Source organism: Pinus tabuliformis, chromosome 8, assembly GCF_031772625.1.
Source record: "Pinus tabuliformis cultivar Carrire ecotype Pingquan chromosome 8, CPIR1, whole genome shotgun sequence".
Classification (NCBI taxonomy): Eukaryota; Viridiplantae; Streptophyta; class Pinopsida; order Pinales; family Pinaceae; genus Pinus; species Pinus tabuliformis.
The window spans coordinates 480,724,716-480,750,947 of record NC_142294.1 but is presented as its reverse complement, the minus strand read 5'-3'; the positions used below and the strand labels follow the sequence as shown (position 1 = coordinate 480,750,947).

The window sequence follows — 26,232 nt, the reverse complement described above, 5'->3', positions numbered from 1 at the left end:
GTGAGAAAGTTACTTAGAGAAATGAGCCATATAATCAATCCATAGCAAAGATTGTAGAGAATAATATTAGTTTCCATAGAGGATCCATGTTGGCAAAGCATGAAGGATATAAGTCCTACATTTATGAATAATATTGGTATTATGGTAGTTGAAGGTACAAATTTTGATCAAAGGATAATAGAGCTAGGAAAATACCTTTAGACCTCTACAAAACTATTTCCATTACTAAAGAAGAACTTTGTTCAATGCCAAGATTCCATCACCCCTATGATGGTAGAATGTCGCAAGATTGGAGTTCAACTTATGCAACTCGGAGAGAAGGAAATTCAAATGGATAGTTGGTAGAAGGAGTACTGCACTCAAATGATGGTTTGCAGCACCAAGAATCGATAGAGAAGAAGGCGACATTAACTAATATAAAATAAGTTGTTTAAGGGACTAGGGACACAAAGAAACCTTCAAGTACTACTAGAAAATCCAACAACATGATGACATAAGCATAATTGTTCCACATTATTTAGAGATTTCACAAGAGAATTTAGTTGATTTTGAAAAGCACTCTAGAGGTGTTGGTTCCAAGATATTATGATTGATGGGCTATGATGGTCAAGTGCTAAGCAAGCAAATTCAAGGCATTAGAAGACCCATTGTAGCTGAACTAAGAGTCAAGCGTGAGGCTTAGGTTTTAGTGGCATAGAAGAAAATTCCATGACCAATAATATCACATTCTTGAAGGAAAAAAAATATTACAAATTTTACCTACTCATTAGAAAAATGGAAACAACAAATGAATATGGGAGCACACTATCACCTTATTATTCTTATGGTGGATTACATAAATAAATTCTACAGACTCAAATTCTAGCAACACCTAGCAAAAGCATCAAGTCAATCAACCAAAATAATAATAAGAAGACTAAGAGCTATGTATTAAGAAATAAACCCCTTGTTTATTTTTGTACCAACTACTAATATTTTAAAGTATGTTTTCCTTGCCAGAAGAAAGTCCATCTTAAGGCATCTTGCTGGAGAGAAGCAAGCAACATGCTACATGCCACATACCTACATGCTTTTAGAGGAAGAATGGAAAGAAGACTTCCCAAAAGAAATAACAAACTTAGTGGTACATAGGTAAGAAGATCGTGTCAAGCAAACAATCTAACACCAAGAACCTTTTCCACCACTACTAGTTGGTTGGACATTGAAAACAAAAGTGTTGGACAATTCATATTACAAATTGAACCATCAAGAGAAGATTGTGGAGAATGAAGACTAAAGGAGATGATAATGTGACAACATTTCCAAACTAAGGAGCATAAAGTTTTGAAGGAGTTTTATCAATATGACAGGTTAGAATTGTCAACAAGATGGATAGCAAGTTGATGTTGACATCAAAGGCAACCCCAATCCAATTGTTTCCTTCAATACTCCAATAGGATACTCCCCTCTTAGAGATGGGTTAAATATTTGTGCATGAAGGTTAGTAGCTTTGGGGATGCCATGAGAATCCATGATAATCATTGAAGCAAACAAAATGATGGATTAATTCATGAAATACATTTATATTGGGTAAACCATTGGTTACAAAATTTTCTCATCAATAAGACTATATGAATTGATGTAATCTACAACCACACATTTAGAATAATTGACAACTCTTTTGGGTAAAAGAAGGTGCTATGGTGGCACATGAAGGATGCCATGCAAATGACAATGTTGCAATGTTAGAGTGTTTGTAAGCATTTGCAACCAATATAGAATTTTTTCATGTCAGAAGTAATTAATCCTAGTAGAAGAGGGAATAATATAATTTTTTTTTTGGATTCACTATGTTAAAGCATGTGCTTGTTGGGGTATCATGTGAACAAGTAAAAAAAAACTTGACTTAGATCTGCCTCCAAGTCTATGAATGAAAATGGTTTGCATGTTAAAGATGGGAATAAATTTTGATTCAAGAGTTTGAATATGAAGATTTCTCTATTTAGTGAGTATGCTTTTGTATCACAGGAATAGTCTAGTTATAAATAAGAGCTAGAGCCATAGCTAGGACTAGATCTAAGAGCTAGAGTCTTGTCCAGAGCTAGAGCCTTGGCTAGAGCTAAAAGTTAGAGTTGACAGCCATGTTCTAGAGAAGCAAAAATGAGGCACATTGATGTAGAGCTTGGTTTCCTCTAAATATGGAGAAAAAAAATCCTCTCAATAGGGATGTGTGATCTAAAATGGATTGAAACAAATATAATAGTTGTAAGACTTAGTACCCACAAGTAGTTCAAAAATTAATAAGGTTTAAGAAGAAGAAAAATAAAATCCAAGATTTAAAAAGTAAATGAGAGAAAATGGAAATAAATAAATAATTAAATGAGAAAGAAAAAAGAGAATAAGAGAGTAAATAATTGAAAATGAGAAATGAAATATCAAGTATTTTGGCCTTCTCATTATCCCCCATCTCTACTCATACCTTCTTGGAATTGCATTCATGAAAGACACTTTGTTGGGCAAGAGGGTCAAGGGAGGATGCACAAGAGCTTGACAATGGAAATAGTTGAATGTTTATTGAGCCATCACTTTCATTCTAACTTGAGATTGTTTAAATGAATACCAAGAAAACATTCAAAACTAGTTTTACCATTTAAATTTCTAGTGTAAAATCTATGTGTTCTGTTGGTGCCAAAATACACCACCCTTGAGAATTTGTTACTCAAGGTTTTCAAAATCTAAAGGAGGCCTCAAGGAAACTTGAAGAAAAGATTAAAGACTCCCCCAAATGAGCCAAAGGCCTAAGGTTAAATTCCCTAAATGGCCTTGGGAGGGAGGGAGAAAGGTCACAAGCCATAGTGCCAGAGCGAGAGGGTAGCAGGCATAAGGCCACCTTACGAGGATGACAAAGGGAAATTGTAAATGCCAACGATGGGCGCAATAAGGTAGGTGAAAATAGGGGCAGGTGCACAAGGCGCAACATCATGATCAAACGACAGGTGTAGGAGCGGATCACATGGTCTGCAATAGTCCACACCACCCAAACCACGTGAAGGTTAACATTGTCGAGGGTCGTGAAGGGTGAAATGTGTCACCCTCTTGTGCCCTTCCCACCTCAGAAATAATTTCAATTGAAAGTTGAATGGAAATTTGATAGGTGCCATGCAAACCCCCCATGTTGGCCCTCCACATGCCACACCAGCCCTCCCGTTATCTCTGATTCATAGTGTAGGCACATCCGTGAACATTTCCAGCTCAATTATGATCCCTCCAAGCTCGAATTCACAGTCTTGAATGGACAATTTGCTTCATCGTCATGAATTTAACTTGATAAACCCTCATCCCAACCAAAATTTGAATAAATTTGAGCTCAAGAAATAACCCTAACTTCACTTGCATGAAAAAAACACTCACTCTCGCTCGTGAAAGCCCAACTTTTATCCCAAATATACTTCCACTTCATAAGCTTAACCTGTGTACATCTTAAGAAACCCAAGAATTTTCCAACCCTAACACAAATTTCCTCAAAACACCCTAGTTCAATACTTGTGTGTGCCAAGTGAGCCACAACTCAGCAAGTTTGAATTAAATTTCCCTCCATAGTATTAGCTAATCTCATTGAGCCACGTGGAAGTCACACATTGGCCAGTTAGTTCCATTTAAAAACCTAACATATTGTCGCCTCCCTCATTCCACTAAAGCCAACTAAGTCCCCTCGACAAATCCCTTGTCTTCAATGGATACACCACCTATACCAAGTGCCTGTGATGTCCAAATAGTTGAAAAGGCTAAAGAGCCTGATTTCTTTGACCAGGATGCTAATGTTCGAGATCTAGTTTTGACCACTTACGACATAAGAAAAACCATACAACTAGTACACAATACCTTTGATGCAACATGAAATCACAATAACCTATTTGAATCAAACATGGTCCTGGAAGTAGTCCCGCAAGTATACCGTTTCCTATAGATGTTTACATGGTGTGCCAACATATATTTACTGGATCAGAGAGTCATCATTTCTGGATATAAGGAAATTATTAAGTTCACACGAGAGGTTATTGCATATATGCTATCATTCTCAGACACGACAAACATGCAAATGTTAGACATATAAATACTAGAATATTAATGGAAGGGCATTCCCCTAGAACTCAAGCAACAAATGATCCACAAAAATGTCAAAGAAGGAGTAATCACCCCTTTCAGGCCTCCTCCATATCCTATCATGATATTTGAATCTATGCCCAAAATATATTTTTCCATGATTTCTCAAGTCCTTGGTCTTAATACTGATGTCCAAGTAAATGAGTTGGTCTTAGGTTTCCTAGTTACTTTATGTCATTTAGTCACCAAGGCCTACATAAAATATGATTTTCCCCAGTTCCTATCTGATGAAATCCATTCCCAATTGATAAAGTTTGAGGACGATAGGTATTTCCAATATCAAGCCTATCTAGTCTATCTTTTTATTCACCAAAAATATTCTTACCTTGAGAGCCTGAAGCCCAAAATGGTCAATGAACAAAATACCATGTTGCTTGTCTTCAAGTAATTGACCATGGTAAGGAAACTAGAAAACAACAAAGGCTTTTTCAAGTATGTCTCATCATGTATGTCTATTGTATATACTTTGTTGCATGGTGAGCCTCTACCTAGAGCCCCTAAGTTCCTTAGGGAAACGTTGTAGTTCAATCCTCGCACTAGAGTGGGTGTCTAGTACCTCTTTGATGAGTACACAATAATAAGGATATATGGTTTTGAAGAAATACCATATCAATTTCCAACATTTCTGACTCAACTCATCTTCTACTAGAGTATATGAGGAAATTCTTTAGTAGTGACAACTTTCATTTTACTTTTAGTAAAAATACTATGAAATTCACCCTCTTTCATGAGGTGGGTCCATTTTTGGTAAGGACAAGGAACATCTTGAATATTAGGAGAATATGCTGAAGAGATTTGATTCCTCGCAAGCAAGTGCATGGAAATATGACCCACATAATATCATCTATCAAATAAGAAAGGACAAGGAAAAAGAAGAACATAAGCATGACCCCAACCCCATAGTAGAAGAATGAGAAAATAAATCCACATGAGAGCAGGTCAAAGCAATTCTGCATCCTATTAAATCAAGCACATCTTGCCTCTTGAGAAAGAAAAGAAGCACATCAGAGCCCATGGACATACACCAAGGAGAGGAGCACAACTCCAAGAGGGCCAAAGGAAAGAAGCAAAGGGAGATAATGAAGATGAAGAAGATGATGAATATATAAAAATCAGGCTTTAACACTGTATAATAGCCAACTGGCAAGCCCAACAAAGCTAGCTTTCACTATTGAGCACATGACTTCTGTTATGTCAACATTTGAGACAACAGAATCAGATGAGGTCTTCAAGCCTCGAAAAATGTCAATCATGGAACAATTTCAAGCAATGTCCATTCAATTGGACAAGGAAAGAAAGAGGGATATAATAATTGCTGAGAACCAACCACTCCCCAAATTGCAAGTCAAAAGTGCTTTAGATCATGAAAAGGGAATTTTCAAATTGCCAGTTTTGCAATCTAAATCAGAAACAATGAGGTCCATGGAAGATTATGAGGTTCACCAAATGTCCCTTCTAGTAGATGACTTCCCATCCACAGATCTCATGACACTGGACATGTAGGTGACACGCATGATGCATAGGCAAATGAACACGACAAATGCCACATCAAGAAATCTGCAAGAGATGTATAATAAGACAGGTAGCCAATTGAAATATGAGAGAATGGTATGTAGATCTAGAAAGACCAAGATAAAGAATCTAGAGGAAAATATCACTTGTTTTGATATACACACCATCGTGACTTCAAGCCATACAAAACTATGATGGAGATAAGGGGAGGGAGATAATGACCCTAAAGAAGAAACTAAAGATAAACCGATGAGCCAATAGAGGCAGAAAAGGAGAATAAGGAAAATCTCTATGATATGAGAACAAAGAACAAAGAGTGCATAGACCAATTGTGTTATTGGAGACACAAGTTCAGGGAATGAAAGAAAATTTAGGTGAGACATTTCAGTCCCACCAAACTCGTGATACTATGGAAGGACAAGTTGAATCAATGACGATGTGAGATGGTGCCAAGAAATTGTAGGCTCTACTCTCTAGTCAGGAGAAAGAATTAAATAATAAGGGAGAATAATTTGAGAGCAAAAAGATAGAACTGTGTCTGAAACAAGAGGAATACCATTAGATCGAAGCAAATCTAGATGTGTTGAAAAGGAAGCACTTGAGTAAATCCTCATTCAAAGCTGCAAAATGAGTAACCTGGGATAGAATAATAATATAAAATGGACAAGAACTGGGACCACATGGAGCTACTTCAAGAGAAGATAGATATTGTCAAAGGGGCTAATAGAGAAATAAATACAATAAAGAACAATATTGGAGACTTCCCCACCAAATATGAAATAATAATAGAGTTCCTCAATCACATGTCTGAGGAAGATATCACAAAATTGGATATTAATAGATCCAGTGTAGTGACAAGAGAAGACTAGATGAAAAGGAAGAAAAATCTTATGACAATGGTAGATAAAGATTGGAGCAATAAAAAAGGAGATACAAAGCTTCAAGGGAAAATGTGAGATTTTATACAAAAGGAATTCCCAGCATGTTTTATGGAAATGGAGATTTATATCCCAAGGATTCTCTCCTGAAGATCTTATTAGAAATAAAAAATGATCATGAAGGATTTGGAGAAGAATATCGTGCTCTCATAGAGAAGAGACATTGTCAACCTTTATGTAGATTATTTTGAAATTTTGGTCATTTTAAGGAGAATTTTCAAGGAACAAGGCCAAGTGGATTATGATGTAGTCACTAATATGGATGGAGTCATTTTGGATGCACAAATGTGTCACATCCCATTCATAAAAAAATGGAAAGGAATGATGGACTTCAATATACTTGCCACTAAAATGGTGCCTGCATAGTCCTAGGTTGGAGGAACAATACCACAACATCGTAAATGGAGCTCTAGGCCACCCCAACAACAACAAACACAACCGCAACCACATACGCCAACTTAGCCAAGGCGGCCCCAACAACACTCTAGTCAAAGTAACACTACCTCATACTAGCCAATGCACATGCACAAGAGAGAGAGAGGCCAGTACAACCAAGTTTGGATAGCCATGGTAGGACAAGACACACCTTACAGTTGGAAACGTTTAGCACCCTATAGCTGGAAACTTATAGAAGAATTTAGTTATGAAATTACTAATTATTTGTAAAGATTCCTAGTGATTACTTAATACTACTAGAGGTTTTAAGTCTAGAGAGCCTATATATATGACTCATTTTGATGTAATGAAGGATTAATTTTTATGTACTGAAACTTTGTCAAAATTTTGTTAGAAAAAAGTGTTGGGATATGTTGAAGCTATTGTAAGAGAAGAGTTTTGAAGTACATTTTGGGTGATTCTTTGTTCACATGTAACTCTACAAACCCTCTTGTAATTTGAATTTTGCATGATATTAATACAATTATAGAGTTTTTCATGGAAAATCATGTTTGTACACTTGATGGTTGTGTGGAATTTGATGTAATTGTGTGAAATAAAGGAAACCCAAAATCTGTAAGATTGTTTTCTTTAATTTATGTGAATTTTATCAAGGTCACATAGAGTATCCCTATTTGTTTTGGTAAATTCTCACATAGGTGGGAATTAAAAAGCATAAATTCAAACTATTGTGTATTATACAGTTGAATTCTTAATTGTTCAATAGCTATGATGTCAGTGGTCTAGGAAAGGATTCTTAATTTCTCAATCTAATTTATTGATATATGTTTTCGGTGCTTTCAATTTCTCTCAAAAAAAACCTTATAACTTTTATGTCAAACCCAAACTTAGAAAATATACCTATAAATGTCTTTATAAACTCTTAGTATTTTCATACATAATTTCCAAAAACAAAACAAAACATGTGAAACAGAAAATTGAAAATCAAATTTAAATGTTCCCAAGATTATAATACAATTAAGTTATAGTACAATATAATATGACTCTAGGTGACGAAATTTGAAATTAATTATTATATGTATTGTTGTAGAATTCATTTATATGAATTCATAGATCACAATCAAATTATCTTCACTTATAATAATGTGAAATATAATATATTATACACATTAAAATGAATTCACCGGCCAGGTTGGTAATTGCAACAACTAGCATTTAGTGCTTAAGAGAGATAAACATTAAAATGAATTCACCAGCCATGTTGGTAATTGCAACAACTAGCATTTATTGCTTAAGAGAGATAAAAAACTGTGAGGACAAAGTTGTCTTTCTCTACCCTCCAATATAAGATCGGATTGTCATTTACATTTAACTAGATTTAGCAATTAGCTAGTCCTAAAAGTTGGCATTTAGACCGGCCATATAATCTCATTGTTCATCACTCTGATGCATGGCCCCTCGGTGAGGTGATTCAAAACCCAATTCAACCTTTCCAGTGATACGATAGAGGCTGGAGATATGGTGTCGGGTGGTGTTTGATCCAACAATGAAACCTAAGTATGTTGCTTCTTCCTCAGTGCTTTGACTAGAATTCAAACCTGCATCTGGCATTTAATTTATTAAACTAAACCTAGAGAACGTTAATTCTCATTGCATCAAATCTTTGGCTATGATTAACAAGCAAATTTATAGTTTTGTTTGTCGAAAATGGAATACAAATATATTCATATATATGAAAATTATTTTACAGTATATGATGTGTCACTTTGTTAGTTTGTCATCAAAGTTGAAATTTTGTTTATTATTATAGAAATAAAAAATCTAAAAATAAAAAAATTCAAATAACTATAAAAAATATTTAAATAATGTTGATTTATAAAAAAATTAACATGTGAAGAAATTAAATCGCTCTAAACTCATATTAAATCAGTGTGTTGGGAGACTGTAGCTCACTTCAAGCGCTGCGCAAATGGATGAAGGACGCTGGAATGTGTACGCTATGGGACATTTCAGTCTGGTAGGATTCACGTTGGGCTGACTGGAATCTTCAAATGCCCCCAGATTTGTCTATGGAGCGCGAAGTTCTGCTTTCCAAGATCCACGGTTTGGCTACTTCGTTGGCTCGAAAATGGGACTCAAGAGGATGGGGTACGCAGGTTGGTGGATACACCGTAGCTCAAGGTTACACCAAGCTGTGTGAGTGCCCTCATGTGGCCACGAACCCAGAGCCGTGGAAAGGGATATGGCATTATCCCTCCTTGCCTAAAATCGACTTCTTCAACTGGCTGCTATGTCACTCTAAAATCTTGACAGATGATAATCTTCAGAAGCGTGGTTTCCACGGTCCTTCAAGGTGCAGCCTTTGTAAGGTAAACAAGGAAAGTGTAACTCATCTGATGCTTGAATGCACCTTCACTTTGCAGATTTGGACCAAACTGTTGGGAACTTTGAGTTCCAGCTTCTCGTTGCCTCCCTCCATTCTTGATTTTTTTGCTAAATGGCTGCAAAGGTATCCTAGGCCTCCTCCAAAAAACAAAATTATCAGAGCTGCTTGGTCTGCTCTCCCTAAAATAATCTGTTAGCAGATTTGGCTTGAGCGAAATAAAAGGATCTTCAAAAACTACGAACAGGATCCCAAGCTTGTGGTAGTCAAGATTAAATGCCAGTTAAAAGAGTGTCTGAGAGAACATAAAGACGATTCAAATCTCAACCAGCAAGATATAAATTGGGGCTCTTCCCTCGATCTTCAGTTCCAAAAAATTGCAAATAGTATCTCCCTCCCTAAAGAATGGCAAATAAGAGTTACAGCAAAAGAATTCCAGGATTGGACAATAAAACATCAGAGACACTCTCTATTTTTTGATGGGGCTGCAAAGGCCAATCCTGGAAGAGCTGGCGCTGGAGGCGTCATATTGGATCCAGATGGCATAAGAATCCACAGTTTCGCATGGGGTTTGGGCATTGCTTCTAGCATTCAAGCTGAGGCTTTGGCTCTTTTTCAAGGCCTGAAGATTTTGAAAGTTCTGAACATCAGGGAGGCTAATGTAATTGGAGACTCTCAGGTTATCATCAACACTATGGTGACACATTCTAAGCCAACGGACCTAAGGCTTGCAAGGCAGATCTTTAGAATAACAGACCTTGGGGACTCATTCTAGAAATTGAATTTCTATCATGTGTTGAGAGCTAATAATAAGGAGGTGGACATTGAAGCCAACAAAGCAGCCCTTCTTACGGCTGGAGCCTTGCTCGGAGGTGGACAAGAAACATGGGAACCAATTCCTTAATTTAGATAGTTGTCATGTTTTATTGCCTTTTGTTAAATCAGTGTGTATGTATCCACAAACTTGGGAAAATCTTTGAAATCGATCACATAGTAGCAGCGAAAAAGAGATGTGAGCTAAGCATAAATGCCATGGCCTTTCAAGGTTGTGTGGTACTTGTGGAATTAGTCTCATCTTTTGTAATCCACTTTTTGGCATTAAGGCTAAATATCTAATATACCCACTATCCGTTTCTGTAAAAAAATAAAAATAAATCTATATTAATATAAGTGTATTATATTGGTGATATTAAAATTAATTGGTTAGTTGATTTCTTCTTAGTCAAACTCCTCATTGTTGGGCTAAAACATCATACAAATTGAAAATTACATCAGTATGGTATTCAACGAATCGACCAGCAAAGTAGATCACTGTGGTTTTAGAATAAAGAATAAACAATGATTTATTAAAGAAATCATATAATTCTTTTGTTTTGAGGGATTTCATAAATTAATTTATTGTCTACTTTAGGTATAACCTAAAAAAAAAAGATTATAGTCTACTTTAGGTATAACCTAAAAAAAATCTGACTGCATCAAATATTTGTTGACTTTGTTCACGAACAATTTTTAAGTTTTCAAATCGATGTTCAAGAAAAAAAAAGTTCGTAGATTCTTTTGTTTTGAGGGATTTCATAAATTAATTTATTGTCTACTTTAGGTATAACCTTAAAAAATAAGATTATTGTCTACTTGAGGTATAACCTAAAAAAAACTAATATTTGAAAACATATATTTATGAAAGATCGCATATAAAAAATGTTAGAGCATGTACATCTCCTTAATAGGAAAATAATTATGAAGAATCTTTTTTCTCACATATAAAAAATTCAAAACACTAAATTAAAAAATGTGTCAGTCTAAACAAGGTTTTGGAGAACAAGCCAAGACTCATTATCATAGCTGTTGACTTTTCTTTTTAAGATCACTAATAAGTTTAGATAGTTATCAAATCAATCGCATTGAAATATAATTAAAATAAAAAAAATGTTGCAAATTTAATAATATGTTTGTATAATTTAACAAGATAATGGTAAAATTAGTTACATGAAATAGAATTAATTAATAAAAAATTATTTTAATTTTATATATGTAAGTCTAGATTTATTTTTAGGGATGTTTTTTCATATTAGGAAATAGAAAATGTTAATAGGATTTTGTCAATATATATTGATATTTTTTTTTAATAATATTTTTAAAAATGTTATATTTCAAATCTATTTTAAGTATTTGAAGAATTATAAATCTTTCTAGTATTTTAATTAAAAATAATATATTTGATATTAAAAAATATGGAAATATTTGATTTATGATTCATATTGAACTTTTTCTTTTAATAATATATACAATTTTTTCATTTTAAATAAATATAGAATGAATTTATAAACATTATATACAATTTTTACATACCATCATAGCTATATTAAGTAGTGGAGGAATGACATATCTCCTTCATACTAAAAAACAATTACTTTATGTTTGTATATTAAGTTGATATAAAATTAATATAGAAATTGAAGTATTTTATTTATAGTCAATAATTTTTTTTGGTTACTATTTTTTAATATAAGTATTATTTTAAATAAAATTTTATGTGACAACATCTCTAGAAATTTATAAGTGTCATTTTATTTTAAAATGCAAACATCTTTTTAACTGTAAAATTGGAGGAAATATTTGCAACTCTAAAAATTTGATGTAAAATTAAGATATACTCATGTCAATTATTTATTATATTATTTAACACCTTTATATATAGAGATATTCTTATTTTAAATTTTATTAAAATTTTTATAATACATACATATATCTATGGTATTTTTTTATAACTTTTTACTTTAAATTTTAAAATTTTAATGAGAGAAAGAGAGATCATCATTATTTTAATTTATATATATTACAGTTTTAATAAAATAAAAAAATATGATTATTTCTATATAAGAGATGTCAAATTTATATAAAAATATAAATAGTAGCTATAAATTAAGATACATTTTACCATATTAAAATAATGATCCATATCAAAGTTTTTAATAAAATAAAAAATAAGAAAATTTATATATATAGAGATGTGTAATTTATATAGATATAAATAATATTATTAAGAACCAACATAGATTTATCTTAACTCCAGATCTGTCAAGTGCCAAGAGGAATCAAATATCTTGAGATGCGAATCTTTCCTCAAAATTTTCACTCAAATAGTGGTTTAATCTCTCAACTTTTGGTAGATCTTAAGTTAAGATCTCTCTCTCTCTCTCTCTCTCTCTCTCTCTCTCTCTATATATATATATATATATATATATATTGACATTATGGCTAATGTGTCGTCCTTGATGGAAATCTATTTGATAAAGATGTTAACATTGTGATAACAAGATGTTTATAAGATGCCACAACTAGTATGAACAGAGAAATGATAGTTCAGTGACAGATTGATGGCAAAGACAAAGTTTGAAAAAGTATATGTGGGTCATGTGAAGAAAGGTCGCGTACATACAAAGCATTAAGAAGCAGCATCACATACATAATCCGCACCATGGTAATTTGCATACCAAGGGTCTTTACCATGGTATTGGCCCATAGTAATGGGTGCATCAATAGTTGTTTGATCCCGTCAAAGAATACCAACGACATTACTAAGGGATTGGCCTAAGATATTGGCTAAGGAAAAAGTTATATAAGGAGATGGAGATCAAAGTGTTATGTGTGCAAGTTATGGATTATTAATGTGTAATCTAATGTGAAACATGTGTGCACCAAGGAGCATGGAAGAGGCTCAGATATGATAGATTTGAAAGAATAGTGAAGACTAATGGATATGGTTGCTTGATCTGTTATTTATCATAGCTAACAATGATATATCTCTGGTGATAATTATACTCTGATATCAATGTGTGACAATAAATTTTGTGAAGCATGTGTTGTGGTTGCAGTGAAAGTACGATTCAGTGCTTTCAGATATGTACATTGGTTTTCCTCTGTAAGGTCACGTACATACGTAGATCGGCTTCTGGGTAGTCACATATATATTTTGTGAAATCTTTTTAGTGTGTTCAGAATCTATACACGGGTTTTATGCATGGTTGTTGCTCACTAATATGTTTTATGGAAGTCACATATGTCTTCTATGGTTTTCTAGTATGACTTTTCAATGGCATTTGATCAGTTCTATTATGTTTGTTGTTGTATGTCGATGATGTCTCTATCATAATAATCTGTGTTTGACAATATTGGTTGGGTTGAGTTGGTTATGGAATGGAATGTTGATTAGTAAAGATGCTACTATGTTGTGATTTGTAATTGGCTTAGTGATATGTGATTGATTCAATATTTGGTTCAGTGGTTGTTTCAATATAACAATGATTTAGATTTAGCTATCAATATTTTGCGATCTCTACGCAGGTCCTCTTCATAGGAATAATGTACATACACATGTGTGCTTCATAGAAGTAGCGTATACATTCTGACATGCGTTTTATCAGGGTTTGTAGTGATAACTATTGGTTTCTGTGATGAACAATATATGGTCTGGTATACTTATGAGTGGTTGTGCATTTATATGATATGATATGAATTGGTTTGATCTAGTTGCATTGGTTGACTAAGATTTAGTGATTGATTTGAAAATTTAGTTACTTTAATGATTCGATGATTTGATTCAATGATTCATTTTAGAATTGTTATGTAATGATAGAAGTGGGTCCTGTCTAAAAATATGGTGAAAAGTGGCCTACAGGTTTGATTTTTTGAGTCAAGTGGGTCTAGTATGGAATATGGTCCACAAGAGGTGTTGAGGGTTGGAGCCTTCAATTATGGAGTCAAAGCTTCTTTCTAGTAGTAGCTGGTGAATTTTTGTAGGGGGTAGGTGCTCCCTTCCAGTAGGGGCTGGTAAATGAGATCAGAGAGTTGGAGCTCCCTTCTAGTGGGTGTTGGAGAACGAGAGAAGGTTGTAGTATTTTGTAGGTAGGTTCCTTCATACTGGTATGAGGCTGCACCAATACAAGATTGTAATATGTTTTCCTTTATAATAAAATAAGAAGACAACGACAACGACAATGGTCGTTTTCTCCCACATTGGGTTTCCACCTAAAAACCCTGGTGTTCATGTGTGTTGATATGTTCCTTGTGTTTTGATGATCTATCTATTATTTATTGCTCATAGTTTCAGCTTAATAAATGAATAATGACATAATCATGCATTGGTTACATATGAATAGTTTATGGAACATATGAAAAACTAGTTAGGTGAATATATGTGGTTTTACTTCACAGAAGTCATGTACACACACAAGTTGCAAAAGTTATAGTAGCGTATAGAATGAAAAATAAGAAATGAAAATTTTGAAGTAAATTAAAACTTTGATTCACTCCTCCACCTCTCAGTATTTTTCCCAACAATTGGTATCAGAGTAGGTCACTTCAGTTGAAGCTTAATTTCTTGTAGTGGATCAAGGATGATGGGAAAGAAGCAAAAGAAGAAGGAAACTAAAAGGAAGAATTCAATTTAGGGAAACAATAACAATGATGCATCTGATGTTGTAGAAATATATGCATTTATGGATCAAGGAAAATCTGCAGCAGAAGAACAAAGCAAGACAAAAACAATAGACAATAAAGGTACGTTTATGCTAAGTGATGATAACTACTAGGAATGGAAAGAAAAGATGAAGTCTAATTTAATGAATCTAGGATCTGATGTTTGGAATTTAGTATGTAATGGTTGCACTAAAACTCCTCCATCAAGTGAAGAATTACAAAAGAATAATGCAGCTTTAAATGAAATCTTTGGTAACATACCTGATTCAACATTAGGAAAGGTTATGCACTATGAAACTGCAAAAGAAGTATGGGATAATTTGTAGGTCATTCATGAAGGAAAAACAAAGGAAGATTGTTCATCAGAACCAACAGGTAATCATGTTTCTAAAGAAAATAATGATGTATCAAAATATGAGTATGTTATGTTAGATGGAGTTACTGATTCAAAAGAAGATAGGTTAGAATAAGTTCTTAATCTTAGAAGAAAACTTTATTTTTCTTTGAAAAGGATTATCAATCTTAAGGATAAATTGTAGGTATATGATAACAAGGATCATATCAAATTGGTAAATGCTGCAATAGAATATAAACAATATTATGAAGGTCTTGAAGCTCAGATCGTCTCTCTAAGAGAAGATCTTGAAAATTAAAACGAGTGAAATGAAGAGCTACTTCAAACATTTGAAGAACAAGAGAAAGGGATGAAGGAAGAAATTATCAAATTAAAAGAGAAATTGGAAGAAGGAAGAAAGGTTGAAGAAGGAATGAGGAAGCAGTATCTAGAAAAGGAAGAACAATACCACAAAATGGAAGTTGAGGTAAACATTCTGAAAGGTAAATCAAAAGAAAATGGTAAACATATGAAATTTCAAAATAGTACTAAAATTTTGGATAACATTCTTAGTATCCAAATGTCTCCCTCCATTAAATTTGGTCTTGGTTTTCATGAAGCTATAAAAGGAGAATCTATTCCATAGGCTTGTGCAAGGATCTTGAAGGATAACAATACGAAATATGAAATAGTTCTGCTATGTCATGGAGTGGAAGTTGAGAAATATCCCCCTTCCCCGTCATGTTTAAAATATTTATCCATTCATCTCTAATGGCTTTCAATAGAAGGGCTTTCAAGGTTTCCTCATCTAAATTACTCATTTTTGCTCTCTTTAAGTTGTATTGAAATCTTTCAAGTAAATCCTCCAAGTTTTCATCTTCTTTTTGCATCATCTTGAATACCTCATCCTTATGATTGGTGGGCATACAATAATCCAAGCATCTATCCAAAAATGTTTGTTTCATATCGTTCCAAGTCCTAATAGATTGAGTGACTAATCCCATGAACCATTTCAAAGCAGCTCCTTTCAATGTTGAAGGAAGAAATTTGAGTTTTTGAGAGTCTTCCATATAGTCATAGGTTTGGCACAAGACTTCAAACTCAAATAGAAATGTTTTAGGATCCTCACTTCGCAACCCATAAAAGTTTGGGAGGACAGATGGTGACATGTTTTTCATTGTTGTATGGGTCTCGTCATCGGCTATAGGGAATCCAAATGAGTTATCTCCATCCCTATTTCCCCCATTGTTACCTCTACCTCCTCCATTATTTCCTCCTCCTCTACCTCTACCTCGACCCCCTCCTCCAAATCCATTTACTACTTCCTCTGTCATGATAGTTTCTTCAGAGTTCTTAGAGTCCTCTGGTTCTTCTATTAATGGCGAACGAGGAATAATTTCTCCCTCCTCTTCTTTAGGTGATTCTACTTCTTTGATTACAATATGTTCCCCTGTAGAAGTGAAGAAAGGTTCTTCTCCTATGTTAGATTTGAGGGGTAGTGTGGGAGAGTCTCCTAATTCAGCTGCTGCCCCTTGAATTCCAGGAATCCTAAGGCTAGGAGTATGAGTATGAGATGATGGAAGTGTATCTTGTCTATGCCTTGAAGTAGCTGGAGTTGTGAAAATCAAACTTTTGGCCCTAGCTATAAACCTTCCCCTAGAATCTCTTGCTCTATGCACGTCATTTTCTTTATTTTTTATTTTTCAAGTCGGGTTAATAATTCTCTTTCTGATCTTCTAGGTTACACAGTGCAAGAAGAGAGCATAATCAAGAAATTATTGAACTAACAAGTCTCTTTTCTGATCCTCCAGATCACACTAGGTGCAAGAGGAGAGCATACTTCAAGAAGTTATCAATTTTTCCCTTCTTTTCTTTTAAGAGATTGGCTACCTAGTTACACTTCCCCAGCAATGGCGCCAAAATGTTTGGTCAATTTAGTGTGTCCTAAATTGATACATTAATTATCAATCCGGGAGTCATAAACTGATGAAGTATGGCGCACTATATGTGCAAGATAGCCTCTTTCTTATATTTTTGTCGTTTTTCAATTTTTATTTTGTTTTGGGGGTTTTTATCTTCATTTATCTCCAAATCCTATTCCTGAGTCTTTAGAAGGCACGCATGGATATGGGTTTTAGGAAATTATGTCCTCTATAATGGTTTCCAGCACTTAACAGTTCAGAAGATCTTAGAATATACTAGTGATGACAATAATACTTGAACAAGAATGAAAAATGTGCTGCTATTTAAAGCAAGTAAATAATGAACTACTGATCATGAAACTATTATCTCTGCTGCTGTCTAAATATAGAAAAATGATTTAAGCTACTGCACTCAAAGAAATAAAAAATTGCAAAAAAAGTAAAAATAAAATCAAATTACATCATTCATAATCCGATTCCTCGCCAGTTAGTCTAGCTATGGCTTTCGAAGATAATCGTCAATGATATGATCAATCTGATATCTAATTGCAGAAAAGTAAAACTAAAATCAAATCACAACATTCATAATCCGATTCCTCGCCAGTTAGTCTAGCTATGGCTTTCGGAGATAATCGTCAATGACATGAGCAATCTGATGTCTAATTGCAGAAAAGTAAAACTAAAATCAAATCACAACATTCATAATCTGATTCCTCGCCAGTTAGTCTAGCTATGGCTTTCGGAGATAATCATTAATGACATGAGCAATCTGATGTCTAATTGCAGAAAAGTAAAACTAAAATCAAATCACAACATTCATAATCCAATTCCTCGCTAGTTAGTCTAGCTATGGCTTTTGGAGGTAATCGTCAATGATATGAGTAAGTTGATTTCTAAACTAACTAACAAAGCAAGTGAACAAGACTGAAATCAACAAAACAGAACTGGAATTAAAAAAACTAAGAAAAGCAAAGTCAGCAGAGAATTAATCCCATGTCATTAGTCATTGCGAAATCTTCTACAACGTAGAGCCTCGCTCTATTTATACAATCCCATGGTCCGTGGACCATGGGTAGATCTCTATAGCCGACATTACATTACAAAATTAAGGGTGGACAACCCTATGACTCATTTACAAGGTACACGCTTCACACCCAAAAAATATGGATCTTTTACATTAAAGTTACAATTTATGACCAAAATTCGGGCTTTTAGCCCCAAAACTTCCCTTGGGGGATCGCTCGCCCAACACATACTGTGAATTTAATCCCAGCCTACCCTACACACTCAACGAGTACTCCTATTGAATTCAACCTACACAAATAACTTGATTATCCATTCCTCTTAAATTCCCATAGAGCTTAGAATGCACTTCAAGATACCAGGTTAGGCGGATCAGGATCATAGCCAGAACCCAGGCAACAGTTAACAACAATTTGTTTTCAGATTTTTATAAAACCCCCTGTGGGGAAAACCAGTCTAGTATGGGTACATGTAGAAAGCACCATTATGCAGCTGAAACAACAAATATGGGCATTAATGGGATACCCTTTTCAGATCCAACATTTGGTCAGTGGTAGGTGGTCCCTTCAGGACAGCAAAACCCTGAGAAACTACGATATTAGTAAAACTAAAATCAAATCACAACATTCATAATCTGATTCCTCGCCAGTTAGTATAGCTATGGATTTCGGAGATAATCGTTAATGACATGAGCAATCTGATGTCTAATTGCAGAAAAGTAAAACTAAAATCAAATCACAACATTCATAATCCAATTCCTCGCTAGTTAGTCTAGCTATGGCTTTTGGAGGTAATCATCAATGATATGAGTAAGTTGATTTCTAAACTAACTAACAAAGCAAATGAACAAGACTGAAATCAACAAAACAGAACTGGAATTAAAAAAACTAAGAAAAGCAAAGTCAGCAGAGAATTAATCCCATGTCATTAGTCATTGCGAAAATTATATGCAGATGCCCGGGCTGCCTACTCTATCCTGAAACATACATACACTGATCAGCGTCATACAAAGCTTGTAAAATCATGAACATAAGTGAAATGTTAGTACCATAACAATTGAAATACACAGGTGGATAACTATGGAATATATGCAATGGAAATAAGGAAACAATGCATAAAACTTTACAGCAACAATGAAAATGAAACCTCAGCGTACAGGGGCCCTCTACATAGCCTCGGTCAACAGGCTATCAATCCAAAATTATGTTCACGCAATCATGTAGAAACAGAGTCTTCTCATATATTTCAAAACACAGTTACAGCAATAAGACTAGTGTCATGGCACAGTGAACTTTGAACAACAAAATTACATTCAAAAAGACTAACTTTATGTGTTATAGAAATGCGTTATTTATAACAAAGGTTACATAACTGTTTTCCTGTGAAACTACGTCAACAGGAGACACGTAAAAGACAACGTCCATGGATTTAGCATAATGGTTGCCGAGACTATTAAATCTATCAACTGTGGCTATTGGATTCGCATTGTGGGGTAGTCTACAGGTGGCAACATGACCCCAGAGATTTAGGAACAGCCACGCATCCTTCAGAATCCTTCACGTGTTTGAAAACAGAGTCCGGCTATCGTAGGACTCTTACGTTGGACCACCGTTTGACCACCGTTGACCACAGCTTCCCTTGATGAATCCGGTTGAACCAATAGGACCTGATCCATGTCCAGGTCATTTCTAACTTGCCCATGTGGCTTGTTTTTCCTGATGACACCTGCAACCTAGAGTTTAACAAAAACAACTACGGAAAGTTGAATCAGCTGCGGAAAGTGACTGGATTCCGCAGCTAATGAGCAAAATCTAGTTCAAACAGCAAACACAAAAACATAGTCAGAAAACCACTTAAATGCTCTTTTAGAATCAATATGCAATGATCTCTGATAGCTTATGGAGTGCTGGTGAGGGGAAAAAGTCTGGGAAAATGTGTAGGAGAGGTGTAATTTCAAAGCTCTACAGCCACTAGTGATTGCTTGGTTCAACACTCACTTGTGTTGTGAGTGGAGCTCTTATGGAACTCACACCACTTTCTCGTGTCCTTCTTTGTCCTCCTGGTGTTGTTTTTTTCTTGTGGCTTCGACAAGTTTTCTTGGGTCACCCCGCCTTGGCTTTTCCCTTTGTTCTAAGGTTTGGGGGAGAATTTCCCTTGCTTCAAATTCGTAGATCCAAAGTCTCACTTTTTCTATTTAAGCTTCTACTCGATCTTAATAGCGTATCAGTATTCCATGCCAAGTGAGGAGATGTCCAGGAACTCCCTCTCATCCTGGATGTACGTGTGTAGGAAGTTGTGCTAATTGAGTACCAAACATTTCTTTGAATCCTTGATACCCAACTTCGTGCAAAGGGTATGAAAAACATTGGTAAAATCTAGCACGTCTTGGTCCCTTCCCTGTCGCAGTGTAGTCCACTTTATGTATTTATCCTCATAGCTCCCTATAGGGTAGTACTACTCCTTGATGGCATCTTGAAACAAATCCCAAGTGGGTGTGGACGAAAATAGTGAGGTTGTACTTTCATCCTTCTTCTCACAGTAGGTTTCCCACCAGTCCTTGATGTGGGGGCGACATTGAGAAGAGAAAAAGTAATCTTTTCTCGGTTGGAAAAATTATGAACAAAAAAATATCCTTCTAACAGATTTAACCATTTATCTATGGTGTCCGCATCTAGTTGACCCTGAAATACGGGAATGTCAAAGTTGACATATACCTTAAAGGGTGTGGGTGCTTCTAGAGTAGTTGTTGGAAGTAGATGTGTCACCCTTGGGTAGCCACTAAAGGATCTGGGCAAAGTTGTCCATCATTGCATTCCTCTGTCGCTCAACAACTTCTTTGAGCAAGAATTTGAAAGGATCTTATTCCCCCTCATCTTTCCTTTTTCCCCAATGGGAGGCTGTTAGGATTTGCAAGGCTGGTCTTGTAAAGGTTCGACCAGTTCAAGCCCTAACTTCTTATAACCCAACCTTGTTGGGGACATGCAAAGGAAAGAATAGAAAGAGAAAACAACTCTGATACCACTGATACGAATTTAAACAATAATGCAACAAATTACAAACATAACCATAAATACAAAGATGCAACAGAAATAACACTTCATTTCATTAATATCAAATACTAAAATATGCTTACAAACAGAATGGAAATAAGACTAGCTCAGGTAATGGTTGCTTATCTATGAGGAGAGATGTAGCGGCTACATGCCTCTGAACTGTGTTACAATGAGGCCCAAGGGCCTATTTATTATTGACAAACATGAGAAAACCCTAAATAACCAAAACCCTAACCCAAGGAGATGTAACACCAAGAGTTTGTGGGCCTCGTTGGGGTTAGTTGGGCAACGAACTTCCCAGGGTCATAACTTAGTTATATTATCTATGTTTGGCGCGTACGATACCTTGTTTGAAAGGTCTCTCTATGTACTAAATTTTTTACCGCAAACCCTTACCTATGACTATGGGCCTGCAATAAACCTCAAAAAAATTCCGTTTAGGGGGTCAAAACTGCTCCGGAAGTTCAGGACCCAAAAAATTGCTAAAAATAGTAAATGTTGGAATAAACAAGGAAACAAAAGAAACTAACTGGAGACCTAGGTGGGATAGGTGGGTGACCAACAATATCCACCTGGATCACATATACCATTTGAAATCTATTTGAGAGGACTATTCAAAAAAATACTACTCATGTTATTTTTAACAAGTTATCTATAGAAAAACTGCCTCAAAGATAGGATACCTAGTAAACAACTAAGTCATTATAAGCTCCACTTGATTTGGACATCACTTGACATCAATGAGAAACCCTGCCAAATTACTCAACAAATTTCATAATAATAATCCAAGATTTTAGATGGTGAAATCCATGGAAACTCCATTATTGAAACTCTATATTTTGATGAAAGATGCCTTGTCAAGTTTATGAAAAAAATCCATAATTGCAATAAGTTCTATATGAAGAATTCACTGAAGAGTTTTTTTTCATGTTGTCATAATATTTCATCTTCTCCATGAAGCAAAAAATAATTTCTTCAAGTTATGGTAAAGGGATAAGGTTCTCAAAGAAATAAATCATTGTACACAAGTCCCCTTAGTTTGTAAGGATAAGTTCATCCCTTGCCAAATATTTCCATGGATAAATTTCCCACGTTCTTTGGAGATAATTCAAAAGATGCATAAAATAGTTTATTTCAGTTTGATAACGCTTGTGATATTTATAAATGTACCCAAAGTGGGTGTAGATAAGCTCCAACTATAGGGCTTTACTAATGGATTCTTCCTCAGTATGTGGGGATGAATTTTCCACATCTTTGGAGATTTATGATGTGAATGATCTCAAAAATAAGTCCAAGAGGACTTTATCTTCAAACTGAGCTTTGCACAGGCTACGACATTCCGCCATTCATGTATATGATCTGAGATGTGGGTAGTGGGTGTTTGTTTGAAGTGGGTGAGGTGTTACAGGCCTGAATCATGGTGAACCAGGAGCTGGAAGAAGTTGAGAAAATTTGTTGCTAGGGAACCAAATTTTATGTGTGACACATAAGGCTGGTCAACGTACCATTTCACTGCAAGCCCAGTAAGGGTGCGTTGAAATAGCCATAATCTAATAGTACCGTCGGTGATTCTATTAGACGAACACCACAGGTGAAAAATCATGACATGGTTTCCTGGGTCTTCACGTTGTTTCCCTTCGACCTTTGGAATGTCTGAAGGGAGCTTGGTGGGCATAGCTAGCCAATTTTGTCCATAGGAAATCGGGTCATTAGTTAGCTTTCTTAAATCTGGTAGATTTAAAGAAGTTAAGAATGGGATTTGCGAGTTATCTACTGTCGCGAAACTATTTTGGATAGCTATATGCAAAGGGTTCCTTCGTGGGGAAGTCTCAGGAGAACTACCTTGATGGGTGTCTTGTGGACTATCCAGAGGAGTGGTGTGGGCTACCCAAAGGGGTATCACATTTGGACGCTTCTGGAGTGGTGAAGGGTGTACTTTGACGGGGAGGGGTCTTGAGAAAATATTCACCAATAAAGGAAGATCCAATAATGGTGGTTGCATGACGTCCTCTACGCCAAAATGGTGGGAGCCTTGGCACACCTCCCGGTATTGGGGGGAGGTTCAAAAAATGTCTAGATCGATGGAGAGATGTGCGGTCCCTTATGGTGTCGATTAGAGAGTGCACTACTTTGTATATGGGGAGGGAAGGATATAAGTATAATATCACACACATAATATATATCTATATATCTATATATATATATATATATATATATATATATATATATATATATATATATATATATATATATATATATATATATATATATATATAGATAGATAGATATATAAATGGTTACTTTCCTTTTACAATCGAGCTATGTGATCAAGCAAACAAGAAAAAAGGTTTTTTGTTTGTTGTGTATGATAAAAAATCCTATGTAGACATAATTGTCCTTACCACTCTCAAAGTAACTAGGGCTTGTAAAGATATCTTTTGATGGGTCCCATGGCAACATCCTGAAAGAACTAGTGACGCCTTCTAGTAGTGAAAGAATAAACCAAGGTAATGGAAATGAGGCTCAAATGCTGCCTACACTATCACCTATAAGGAAAGGATTCCCTATATTTTGGCCATTAAAGTACCTTCATCCCATGTGAGTATTCAAGTCTTCAGCTTCTTGGTAGTCAGTTACCAGTACTGAGCACTAAATGGGTCAGGTAGTCCCAAAGAGTACCGTACGCATTGGACCTAAGCCGAATCCCCTCTGAATCGGGTCTATGCCATGCTCAAGTATTCTTTTCCGTTGGATGATTGAAAGATTTTAAGCTCCCTAGAAATTCAACAACTATGTTTCAAAGGTGTAACATGACCATGGTGACTTATGGGATGCCTACCCCCAATGGTCCTAACCTAAATTATACATTTTTTGGTGGACCCTATGGGGAAACTTTGTTGGTTCAAGTTAGTGTTGTTTTTAAGGAGCCTTAATTCACTTATGAAGTGATTTTGTAAGCCAAAATAAACTAAGTACCCAAAGCTCCGGAAACTAGATGCCTTCAAGTACAAAGCATATGGAAGCTTAGTGTGTGATGGAAGTGAGCATACGAAGTGTGTTAAGATGCATATATTCGATGATCCTTTACAATATCATTCTAATTACACTAAGTGTTGATTGTTCCTTGCATTGAAAAAGAAATATGTTGTGGATTATGGGCCACTTATTCTTTTCCTATTATACTATGTGAATTTCAATAAGGGAGATGGAAATTCAAATGCTTTAAGAAAGTTTTCATATGAAAACCCATGTTTGTCTATGATATGTAAGGGAAACAAAGATTACTTACTTTCTCTAATAAAACTTTCTTCTAGTCCCAAAAATGAAGAAATAAATGCTTTGGTTAGTAGTAATATTTTTGGATGATGGGACACTTACTCCTTTACTAATTAAGCTATGTGATTTGCAGAAAATTTTAGAAAAATAGTTTGAAAAACATATGTGGAATTTGGCCACTTACTTCTCTCCCTAATTAAGCTATGTGTGTATTGAAAATAAAAATGAAAAATACTCTAATTTCTCCACCAATTAAGGTTAGTAAAGCAACTAGGCATACTAAACAAAAAATACAAAATGCAGAGGTGAAGGCAATTCACTAAAGGCTGCCAATCACCTGAGAAAAGAAAAAATACAAGGCTCTTTTTTCTTTCTGGCGACCACTTGAGTTTAGTCACACAAAGATGCGCACGCGTGTCTGTAAGAGAAAAACCCACGCAGGCAAGCAAAGAAAAAGAAAATTTTAATTCCGTGTGCTCAGAATAGGTCCCTGAGGTCCTGCAAACACAATATTTAGATTAATGAAAATACAACAGTATGGTCGACATTCCTGTGGTAGTGTTTTTGTGGCAATGGTGTACCAAAAGACACCTCCTTAATAGTTTATTGTTCCCTGCAAAGGATCACAGTCAGAATTGGTGTTGTTAGTGGACAAACTTAAATAAATGCAACATTTTAAATAGTCGAAATAATGCATACATAAACATAAACTAAAAAAAGAGGTAAATACACAAACAATTCTCAATGGAGCAAACAAGTCAACAAAATAATTGAAAATGCTCCCTTTATTAACTGCTAGCAGTAGAGGTTGAATACAATTGATGAATCTTAGACACTTGAAGAGAATTCATTGAGCTATGGTGCTAAAAAATCCTTAGCAAGGGGTTTCTTTTCCTCAATTTCTTTGCAAGTTTCTCCTCTCTCTCGAAGAAGTATGAAGAATCTCCAATGGTGGATTCCTCTTTTCTCATTAGGATGATGGATTGCTTTGAAGAAATATGGCCAACATGTTAATGCTCTTCCCTTCTTTGGCTTCAATAATGGAATGGTGGTCTGCTCTAATATCAATTTGGCCAGCATAACAATGTCTCATATTTTGGCTCTCCCATGGCCTTTTTATATATAATTTTTTGAATCCATCTTGCCCCTCTTGGTTCATGCATGATAATGACACATGAGTAGGTAAATATGATTCCATTGAGGGTTGCATATCTTCAGGGCGACTCTAATTTGACTGTCTTGGATTGAGATCATGTTAGAGAATCGGCTCCAAGTGTGTGGAGTGGTCCTGAATCATTGAGTCATCCATTTCTACGACCATGTGGATTTTGGAGGATATGCCCCGTGCATGACTATCAAAGAAATAGTTGTGGTGACATCAATTTTTTATCTTTGTAAACTTTGGACCTTAGGAGAAATTTAATTTTTTTAACTTCATGATGTATTCAACTAGAAAATATTCACTTGTGAATTCCTCTGGATGCCTTTTAGCATATTCTCGATTGTGCAAACATGTGTACGATTTTTTGGTGTTAACAGTGATGTTTGTGGATGATTTCTCATCCAAAATGTACAAGGAAATGCTTGTGATTTTCTTACTTCATTACCACTCAAAAGCATCGCTAGTTGGGATGTATTATAATATTTTTCTGTTAAGAAATATTTCTCAAGGAAAGACACATATTTTCTTTTCTTTAAGTTGGTTGAAATCTAGAGAATGAGAAAGATATAGTTAAAAATTTCACTACTAGATTTATGAAATTCCTTTATGATA

General features: G+C 35.1%; 1 protein-coding gene across 1 annotated transcript; it reads left to right on the top strand.

The window, feature by feature from the left end:
• The first annotated feature begins 9,058 nt into the window (after positions 1-9,058).
• On the top strand, positions 9,059-10,147 carry LOC149236160 (uncharacterized). Its single transcript, XM_089368791.1, has 2 exons — positions 9,059-9,358; positions 9,575-10,147. The coding sequence occupies exons 1-2, from the start codon at positions 9,059-9,061 to the stop codon at positions 10,145-10,147; spliced, it is 873 nt and encodes a 290-aa protein (XP_089224917.1).
• The last annotated feature ends 16,085 nt before the right edge of the window (positions 10,148-26,232 follow it).

Coding starts and splice junctions, on each gene's coding strand:
- LOC149236160 (XM_089368791.1), top strand. CDS start 9,059: ATGGAGCGCGAAGTTCTGCTTTCCAAGATCCACGGTTTGGCTACTTCG. Junction 9,359..9,574: donor CAAGGTGCAGCCTTTGTAAG/GTAAACAAGGAA, acceptor ATCTGTTAGCAG/ATTTGGCTTGAGCGAAATAA.